The sequence below is a fragment of the Centropristis striata genome, chromosome 24 (genome assembly GCF_030273125.1).
Source record: "Centropristis striata isolate RG_2023a ecotype Rhode Island chromosome 24, C.striata_1.0, whole genome shotgun sequence".
Taxonomy (NCBI): Eukaryota; Metazoa; Chordata; class Actinopteri; order Perciformes; family Serranidae; genus Centropristis; species Centropristis striata.
In genome coordinates, this window is record NC_081540.1 from 16,266,426 (window position 1) to 16,277,133 (window position 10,708).

The 10,708-nt window shown below is 37.3% G+C and overlaps 1 protein-coding gene across 1 annotated transcript; it reads left to right on the forward strand.

Annotated features, from left to right (window-relative positions):
* The first annotated feature begins 4,566 nt into the window (after window positions 1-4,566).
* On the forward strand, window positions 4,567-8,459 carry LOC131962587 (protein enabled homolog). Its single transcript, XM_059327536.1, has 4 exons — window positions 4,567-4,855; window positions 5,321-5,507; window positions 6,759-8,276; window positions 8,345-8,459. The coding sequence occupies exons 1-4, from the start codon at window positions 4,567-4,569 to the stop codon at window positions 8,457-8,459; spliced, it is 2,109 nt and encodes a 702-aa protein (XP_059183519.1).
* The last annotated feature ends 2,249 nt before the right edge of the window (window positions 8,460-10,708 follow it).

Consider the following 10,708-nt stretch of genomic DNA (forward strand, 5'->3'; position numbering starts at 1 on the left):
TGCAAAAAAAATTTTGCGATTGCCCCGAGGCCCTAATAATAAAGAAAATAAACAACTTCACAAATGACTTTAAAAGTAAAATATCTTTATGGGTGAGTAATGTATTCATTACAGTTACATTTCATTATATAACTATTACATTTTATTAATTTTGCATTATATCTATATAACAGAATGAGCTGAACGATTTTATTTAACTGCACAATATTTTTTCATGCAATCGAACCTTTAAAGACTTGTAAGTTCAGGTTTTGTTTCATTTGTCCTTTGCACAAACAAGATATTTATTTTGTTGTATAACAAACATAGAGGGGCAATTCTAGAGAATAAAATGACACATGTTCCTATGAAAGAAGATAGTTTATGAATGCCTGCTGTACGTCAATGCTCAAAACTCAGTAGCTAAAATAAAACGTCATAGCACCATCCACAGGACGTCAGGGAGAGTGCTGTCAATAATTACAGAATAATAATTCTAAAATCTGACTGATTCAGATGAATATTCAAATTATCTTAAATATAAGTATTTTAAATATTTGTTTAATGAATTGGAATAAAAAGTGTTAATAAAATGAGTATATAAATAAAGTACTTGGTTAATATGTTCACATGCTATTGAATGTACTAAAAAATAATATTAAATAAATAGATACAGTCATTAAGTAATTGGTAAGAATGTAACATAAATTCATATTTGATGTACCTTTGTATTTATTCCCATGTTTATTATTTAATCAGTTATTCTCCTATTAATTAATTCATTTATTTATTTTTCTACAAAGTACAGGGTTTTCAATTTAATTTATTATTTTTTTAAATACATTCTTTATATATATATTATATAAAAAAAATATACAAAAATTATATATATATATATATATATATTATATATATGTGTATATATATGTGTTTATATGTATGTATATATGTATGTATATATATATATAAATATATATGTATGTATATATGTATATATATATATATATGTACAGTTGAAACCAGAAGTTTACATACACATACATATAAAAAGATGCATATGCTTTTTTTCTCACTGTCTGACATAAAATCAGACAATCACTTTTCCTGTTTTAGGTCCGTTAGGATTACCAAAATTATTTGTATTTGCTAAATGCCAGAATAATGAGAGAAGGATTTTTTAAGACAGTTTTTTTATTACTTTCTTCAAAGTCAGAAGTTTACATACACTAACATTATTATGCCTTGAAACAATTTGGGAAAGCCCAGATGATGCTGTCATGTCTTTGGAAGCTTCTGATAGGTTCATTGACAACATTTGAGTTAATTCGAGACACACCTGTGAATGTATTTTAAGGCACACCTGAAACACACTGCTTCTTTGTGTAACATCATGGGAAAGTCAAAAGAAATCAACCAAGATATCAGGAAGAGAATTGTGGACTTGCACAAGTCTGGTTCATCCTTGGGTGCAATTTCCAGATGCCTGAAGGTGCAACATTCATCAGTTCAAATAATTATACCCAAGTATAAACACCATGGGAATGTCCAGCCATCATACCGCTCAGGAAGGAGACGGGCTCTGTGTCCTTTGGTCCAAAATGTGCATATCAACCCAAGAACAAAAGCAAAAGACCTTGTGAAGATGCTGGCTGAAGCTGGTAAAAGTGTGTTATTATTCACAGTGAAGCAAATAAATAATACAAAAATATTTTTTTTTTATGGGAAATAAACAGCGGGGAAAAATGCCAAGGGAAAAAAAATATGAATTAATAAATAGAAATATACACAAATGCATACATACATTTAGAAATGTATAAATAAATAATAAATAAATGCATTTGAAAATAATCAAAATTAAAAAAACAATGTAAAGATGAATAAAAGTGTTGGAAAATAAATTAAGAGGAGGATTAATGCAGACATAGATAAAGAAAAAAGCCAATAAAAATGCAAATACATTCATGTCACATTTAATCCATTCATTAATGTTTTGATTTCATTTCCATATTAATTTTGGAAGGTTTATTGTCATATTAATTAAGTTATCTTGTCATTTATTCTTTTTCTTCCATCCTCCATAGTGTGCTGCAGTAAAGATGGTGACATAATGTTAATACATGTAAGACTCATTACAGCTTATAGTGAAGCTTTACATACCAGCGCTGGATAAACCACAGTGGGAATGTTGATCTTCAACAAAAGATGTAAAATTACCAAGAAAGACACAAAATGACAAAACAGGACACAGAATTACCAAAACAAAGTAATAAAAGTCTGACACAAAATGTAAAATAAAAAGAATGGCGTTCATGTCCCATTTAAAACACCCGTGATTCAAACACCACTTAACTTCTCTGCATTATGTTTTTACATAACTATATCACTTCCAGTAGTCACGTCGTCTTCGTACACTGTAAAATAAAAAAACTTTGTTTTTACGTTAAAAAAACGGTAGCTGTGGTTGCCAGAACTTTACCGTAATAAATACGGTAGAACTTGTTCTAATATTACGGTAAAAAGACATGATTTCACGTTTAAGATTGCAATTTTTTTAAATTCAATTTTTGTACTGTATAAATAAGTTTTTTCCATCAAAAGAAATGCTATTTTGCCATATAATTGACAAGAAAATGGTGTTTAGTACATTTAACAGTGAGAAAAAGTATTTTTTTTAAAAAAGATAAATGCAAAAATTACAGTGGCGGCTTGTATATATATTTCATTAAATACATATTACAGTGTATTTTACAGTGGAGTAATGTATTTTTCAAAAAATACTGTTTAGGCTGATACAGTATATACATTTACGGTGTTTCATTGTTACTGAAACTGACTTAACCTATTTATACATTTTTATGTTTTAATGTCATGGTTTGGCAGTTTTTCACTGTAAAATCTACAGACATTTTTTACAGTGTAACTACTTCACTTCAAGCATTTACAAAATGTATTTACTTTTTAAACTGTCTTTTATCAAACCCTAACCAGGAGAAGTGGTTTTGTAGCCTAAGTTCAACCAAACTGCAGCCTTTTTTGAAGTGAACCTTACAATGTCCTGCAACTAGTTGGGTTGCTATTTTTAGAAATACCCCTGTGCATATCATATACACACAAAATTTGATTTTGGCCTATGCATTGCACATAATTTGAAAGTATAAAGTTGTGTTATTTTTAACCCAAATTTGTGAGAGTTGGGTGGAGAGTTACTACTTTCATTTTCACATACAGTATGTAACCCTCTGGAGTCACCAAAAGCTCCAAATCATGCCTTCTTCATGACATCCAGACTAGAAAACAAAGCAGTGTGGAGCCCTACTGTAAATTTACCTCGAAAGTTCTGTCTGTAAACTCCATGAGGCCAGTTTCAGTTTGATGATGATATACCAAGTAAAACTGGAGACAAGCTCAAATATATTTAGTATAAAATGATAGAACTGGATGTAACCCTCTTATATGTTATATTTGCAACCTTTGTTCATATTTGCAACATTTAAACTTCTTTATTGAGCATGATAGTATTTTGACAGTAAAAGATGATTCAAAATCACATTTTATGTTGGACTAAAGGACTAAAAAAGACACAAAATGACCAAAAAAAGACACAAAATGACCAAAAAAACAAAACAAAAGATACATAATGAATAAAAAAGACACAAAATTACCAAAAAAGACACAAAAGGACACAAAATGACTAAAAAAGACACAAAATTACCAAAAAAAGACACAAAATTACCCAAAAAAAAAAAAAAAAGATACATAATGAATAAAAAAGACACAAAATTACCAAAATTGTTACGCTTAACACACAAGACACAAATAAAATAGAGTCCCACTAGAATAAAAACCAGAGTTGGATGACAGTATCATACACAATCACATTTATGTTGTTTTTTTCTTTCTTTCTTTTTGGTTCAAAATGTTGATCCAGTAAGTTAGAATAATAAATCAATTATTATCTGGTCATATTAGGTGAGGTTGTGCTGAAAAATAATATTTAAAAAAATAATAATAGGAAAATGAAGACATTGAGGAGTGGAAACAACAAGAAGAACAACAGATTGGTGGAAAAGAAGAACAAAATGTTGACAGAAAGGAAGAAGTAATAAAGGGAAAGGTAGAAAATGGAGAAAAGGGGGAGCAAAAGATTGATGGACAAGAAGAAGAGATGGATGGAAAAGAAAAAGCAGAACAACAAAGAGTTGATAGAAAGAAAAAATTGAGGCAAAGACACAAGAGGAACAACAGATTGATGCAAGAGAAGAAAGTCCTCAGATCTTTTCAGTATTTTTGTCAAGTTTGTCACTTGTCGAAGCAAGTGGGAAAAAGGTTTTGTAAGTATTTCAATAATTCCCTCTCAGAATGTGTGTGGAGAGGTCCAGTAGAGAAATCACACCTGACAGATTAAAGTATTACAGACCCAAGGCTGAAAACGTGACCTTCAGGTCACCAGACTGTGGATTGAGAAACGACGTGTGCTGCCAATCAGCATGAATCAAATCCTTTCTTAACATGCACAAGAGTTTTGAACCTTAGTGGAACACTTGCAGCTTTATTCCTTTCACTCTGTTTGAGCAGTTCTGCTGCAGCATGGCGAGCTGGTGGATGTCTGCAGACCCACTGGATGGTCCGGACCTGGACGAGGACTCCATCGTTTCTCGGGTCATTCAGGCAGTCGGGTTGTTTGGAGATATTCTGTCCCTGGAGGACGCCATGCTGTCCGATGTCTATATGGAGGACGACACTAAGGGGACGGCAGCAGGTGAGGAGCAAAGTGTTGAAGACGCAGCTGACAAGGTCGAAGATGAAGAAATGCCAAGAAATGAAGTGATGAAGGAAGAAGAGGTGGGAGAGAAAGGAGGAGAGCAAGGGGTCGAGAGCAAAGAGGAAAAGGAGGATGAAGATTTGCATGAAGGAGAAAAAGAAGAAGAAGAGGAGAAACAACCTGACAAAAATGTTGAAACAGAGAGAGAAAAGCTGGTAGTAGAGGAAGAAGAAGGGACCGAACAGGTGGTGGAGGAGGAAGAGAGTAAAGGAGAGATGGAAGGAGACACAAAAAACAAAGGAGTGGTAGAAGAAAAGAAAGATAAGAGGGAGAAAGGAAAGGAGGCTGAGGACCAGGAAGGGGAGGGAAAAGTTAAGAAGCAAGAAGAAAAAGGTGGCAGAGAAGAAGAACAGCTGTTTGAAAATAAGACAAAAGAAGAGGAAGGAGGGGAGGACAAGACTGGAGAGGAAGAAAGAGAGCAACAGGTCAAGTGCAAAGAGGAAAAGGAGGACAAAGATTGGCATAAAGGAGAGAAAGAAGAAGAAGAGGAGGAAAAAAACAACAAAAATGTTGAAACAGAGAAAGATGAACTGGCAGAAGCAAGAGAAGTGGAGGAAGAAGGGATCAAACAGGTGGAGGAGGAGGAGGAGAGTAAAGGAATGATGGAAGGAAACACCAAAAACAAAGATGAGGAAGAAGAAGAGGAAGATAAGACAGCGAAAGGAAAGGAGGCTGAGGACGAGGAAGGGGAGGAAAAGGCCACTAGGCAAGAAGAGAAAAAAGGAAGAGAAAAAGAACAGCTTGAAAATAAGACAGAAGAAGAGGGAGGAGGAGAAGACAAGACTGGAGAGGAAGAAAGGAAGGAGGCAGACGAAGGTGAAGACAGTTTGAAAGAAGTAACAAAGGTCGAGGTTGAAGGGGACGAAAGACAGGATGAAGATGAAGTGGAGAAGAGAGAAGAAATAAACAAAGTGGAGGATGAGGTGGTAGAGCCTGTATCAGATGAAGAGGAGAAAAACAAAGAAGAGAAGGTGGAAGAGGAAGGAGGAGAGAAACGGATGGAGTTCAAAGAGAAAGAGGATGAATGTTTGCATAAAGGAGAAAAAGAAAAAGAAGAGGAGAAACAAACTGACATAAATGTTGAAACAGAGAAAGAAAAGTTGGTGGAAGTAAGAGAGGAGGAGGAGAAACGGAGCAAACAGGTAGCGGAGGAGGAAGAGAGTAAAGAAGAGATGGAAGGAGACACAAAAAACAAAGGAGAGGTAGAAGAAAAGGAAGAAAAGACAGAGAAAGGAAAGGAGGCTGATGACCAGGAAGGGGAGGAAAAAGTTAAGAAGCAAGAAGAAAAAGGAGGCAGAGAAGAAGAACAGCTGTTTGAAAATAAAACAAAAGAAGAGGAAGGAGGGGAGGAAAAGACTGGAGAGGAAGAAAGGGAGGAGGAGGCAGGAGAAAGACAGGATGGAGATGAAGTGGAGGAGAGAGAACAAATAAACAAAGTAGTGGAGGATGAGGAGGGAGAGGAAGAAAAGATGAAGCCTGTAACAGATGGAGGAGAGAAAGAAAAGGAGGCAGAAAGAGTAGAACAAGACAGGGAGGACAGAAAAGATGGAGAGAAAGACTTCAATGCGCAGAAGGAAGAAAAGAATGGAAGAAGGGATGGAGGACAAGAAAAACAGAAGAAGTGTCTCGGTAAGGACGAGGACGGAGAACAGATGGAGGCAGAGGATGGAGAGATGGAGGAAAAAGGAAAAAAGGAGGTTATGGAGGAGGGAAGTGAAGAGGACCGAAGAGAGAAAGAGAAGGAGAGAGGAGTGGTAGACGACGCAAAGAAAGAAGAAAACAGGGGGACTGCTGAAAATGAGGAAGAGATGGAGGATACAAGAGAAAAGGAGGTAGAGAAAGAAGAAGAGAAACAAAAGGTGGATGGAAAAGAAGAGATGGAGGAAAATGAAGACATTGAGGAGAGGAAACAACAAGAAGAACAGATTGGTGGAAAAGAAGAACAAAATGTTGACAGAAAGGAAGAAGTAATAAATAGAAAGGTAGAAAATGGAGAAAGGAGGGAGCAAAAGATTGATGGACAAGAAGAAGAGATGGATGGAAAAGAAAAAGCAGAACAACAAAGAGTTGATAGAAAAGAAGAAATTCAGGCAAAGACACAAGAGGGACAACAGATTGATGCAAGAGAAGAAAAACTGGAGGGCAACGTAGAAAAGGAGGTAGAGAAAGAAGAAGAACAAAAGGTTGATAGAAAAGAAGATATTCAAGAATATAAATATACGGAAGTAAAGAAACAAGAGGAACAACAGATTGACAGAGAAAAAGAGTTTGAGGAAAAAAGAGAAAAGGGGGGAGATAAAAAAGAAGAAATGCAAAAGGTTAATGGAAAAGAAGAAGAGATGCAAGGAAATAAAGATACAGGGGTGAAGAAACGAGAGGAACAACAAGAGGAACAACAGATTGATGGAGAAGAAGAAAATATGGAGGCAAAAGGGGAAAATAAAGTACTGTTAGAAGAAAAAGAGGAACAAAACATTGGTGGACAAGAAGAAAACATCAAGGAAAAAGAACAACAAAATGTTGATAGAAAGAAAGAAACTGAGGCAAAGAAACAAGAGGAACAAAAGATTGATGGAGAAGAAGAGATGGAGCATAAAGGGGAAGAGGAGGTAGATAAAGAAGTAGAGAAACAATATGTTGGTAGAAAAGTGGAAGAGGAGGTGAAGGATGGGGAAGAAGGAGAAACGGCGACCTCTGGAGGCAGAGAAGAAAATGCAGAAAAACAAGAAGAAAAAGAGAGCAAAGAGGAGCCTAACGAGGAGCCTGCAAATCAGCTCAATCAGTTTGATTCCCAAAAACCATCCCCTCCATCCCCTCTTTCATCTCCATCTGCTGCATCCCTTCCATCCCTTCCATCCCCTCCATCCCCTCTCTCAACACCATCAGGTCCATCCCCTCCATCCCCTCCATCGCCTGCATTAGCTCCATCCCCTCCATCCCCTCTCTCAACTCCATCAGGTCCATCCCCTCCATCCCCTCCATCGCCTGCATTAGCTCCATCCCCTCTATCCCCTCCATCGCCTGCATCCCCTTCGTCCCCTCCATCCATTCCATCCCCTGCATCCCTTCCATCCATTTCATCCCCTGGATCCCCTCCATCCCCTGCATCAGCTCCATCCCCTGCATCAGCTCCATCCCCTCTATCCCCTCTATCCTCTCCATCCCCTCCATCCCTTCCATCGCCTGCATTAGCTCCATCCCCTCTATCCCCTCCATCGCCTGCATCCCCTTCGTCCCCTCCATCCATTCCATCATCTGCATCCCCTCCATCCCCTGCATCAGCTTCATCCCCTATATCCCCTCCATCCCTTCCATCCCCTTCGTCCCCTCCATCCATTCCATCCCCTCCATCCCCTGCATCAGCTCCATCCCCTCTATCGCCTGCATCCCCTTCATCCCCTGCATCCCTTCCATCCCCTCCATCAGCTGCATCAGCTCCATCCCTTCCATCCCCTCCATCAGCTCCATCCCCTATGTCCCCTCCATCCCTTCCATCCCCTTCGTCCCCTCCATCCATTCCATCCCCTCCATCCCCTGCATCAGCTCCATCCCCTCTATCGCCTGCATCCCCTTCATCCCCTGCATCCCTTCCATCCCCTCCATCAGCTCCATCAGCTCCATCAGCTCCATCCCCTCCATCCCCTCTCCCAGACTCTGAGTGTGCTCAGATGCTGAGTCATGCTGGTGCAGGAACTGGAAATGAAGCCCCCAGAGTGCCCACAATAGAACAACAAAGCCCAAGCGTCTGGGACATTTATCCCACATCGGCGAGCAGCGACAAAGAGACAGAGACGGAGGGAGTTTCTCTGACAGACACAGATCTGTCCCACGAGTCTGCTGCTGCTCATCTCAATCTGACACCGGGGGAAATACAGATTGTGGAGGAACAGGAGCAACTCAAAACGTCATTGCTGACATCATTTCCTGCTGCAGGACATCGAGCGGAAACTGCAGATATTCCACTTGAGCTACATACAGGTAATCTAAACTCCTGCTGTTACTGTTATGATTTTGGAGCAGACAAACACTGATAGCTTCCATAAATGAGGAAAAACACACTACACTGTAAAAAAATGTCTGTAGATTTTCGGTGAAAAACTGCTTAACCACGACAGTAAAAGACCGTAAAATGATAAATGAGTTAATTCAGTTTCAGTAACAATGAAACACCGTAAATGTATAAAATACTTTTTCTCACTGTTAAATGTACTAAACACCATATCTCTAACAAAAATATACTGTAATATTTAATGGTAAAATCTTTAATTTATGCGGCATTTATAAAGTATTTTCTTGTCAATTATATGGCAGAACAACGTTTCTTGATGGAAAAACTTTTAGATTTTTTACTGTACAATATGGAATAAAATGACAATCTTAAACGGGAAAGCAACAGTGCTAATATCATTTTACCGTAATATTAGAAAAAGTTGCACCATAAAATTCTGGCAACTACAGCTGTGTTTTTTTTTTTACAAACAACAGGTTTTTTTTACAGTGTAAATTAAAGTTGTTCATTTTACATTTTAATTTAATTTGTCATATTTTATCAATTTCCTAATGCATACATTTATATTTCATATTATTTCTGCTAAAAAATCTTTATTTATTTAATTGTGGCAGTTTCTGTCTTCAATCACATAAGCATATGGGAGCTTTAAAATGTTACTTCACTTCTAGTTTGCTCAGTAGGTTTATTCCTTGTTCTCATGTTAGACAAACTGGGGACATTGAGTTTAGCCAAATGGATGTAAGGATTCATTTTTATGTTTATTGTTTCTTAAAGTCAAGTTTAAAAAAAGCTTTAATCTATAATTCTAAATTGTCAATTAATCTGAATTGGATACATATAAGTTGATCTAACTTTAAACTGATGAACTAATCACATTGAATACATGGGAAAACTTAAATTCATAAGAAACGATGAGTTGTTTCAAATACATTGAAATAATCTGAAGAAAAGGTCCTTTTTGAATCTGTTTTTTGTTAAGAAGTACAAGATGAATGCAAATCAAGTCTGTAAAAGGCATTCCAATATATCAGATTGTCAAATGCATGAGAGCAAAAATAATTTTCCCATTGCTTTCACTTGGTTTTATCTCCTCCTAAAGTTATTTGTTGCTGGTAGTTGTTCACTTTGTCTGAGAGTTTGCTGTGTAGAGAGGATCTTACATAACTGCTGCTCTGATTGGCTGGAACACAATTACTCACAGTGGAGATTCAGGCCAGAGAGTTAATTCATTCATTAAAATCTAATTAAAATTCCGCAAAGATGACACTCACTCTATTGCCAAAAGCAAATGATGATGAAAAATAGGCTCCACCGAGCCAATTTAATCCCTGCTTATCGTGCTTTAACCTTTAAATTATATTTTAATGAATTAAAAAAACACATATAATATTTTCTGCTATAATCAGTTTGCAGGTTGGAGGAGAAAGTGTCGTTGATGGATGCAACTGAGTCATCGTTAACAGCCGGAGGAGGAAACAAAAAGCTCAGTCCGACATCAAACCCATCCAGCACAGAAAGCCCTGAGATGGAAGTGAAGGAGGACAAAAGGGACAAAAAGGAAGGAGGTGAAGATTCCCAGAAGGTGAACGGCGAGGCAGACGAAGCGGACGACAAGAAGAAGTCGTCAAAGTATAAAACTGTGTCGTACCGGAGGATCCGAAGAGGAAACACCCGACAAAGAATTGATGAGTTTGAGGCCATGATGGACTTGTGATCAAGCCCTAAATATTGCAAGAGGGTTTCAGTTTTATTGGCTTTTTGTGATCTTGCGCTAGAAGATGACGCCCCCAATGGTAACACATTGAGAAAAGTATTGGTCCTAGGATAGAGCCTTGTGATACGCCATATTCAAGTTTAATTGATCCAGATTTTTGCAAGTAAAAGGCACTAAATTA

What these genes read in the sequence shown, in the direction of transcription:
- LOC131962587 (XM_059327536.1), top strand. Translation starts at nt 4,567, where the DNA reads ATGGCGAGCTGGTGGATGTCTGCAGACCCACTGGATGGTCCGGACCTG. An exon ending in GGGGAGGAAAAGGCCACTAG is followed by an intron (nt 5,508 to 6,758) that starts GCAAGAAGAGAA and finishes AAATGTTGACAG; the next exon opens with AAAGGAAGAAGTAATAAATA. An exon ending in CCATCAGCTCCATCCCCTAT is followed by an intron (nt 8,277 to 8,344) that starts GTCCCCTCCATC and finishes CCCCTGCATCAG; the next exon opens with CTCCATCCCCTCTATCGCCT.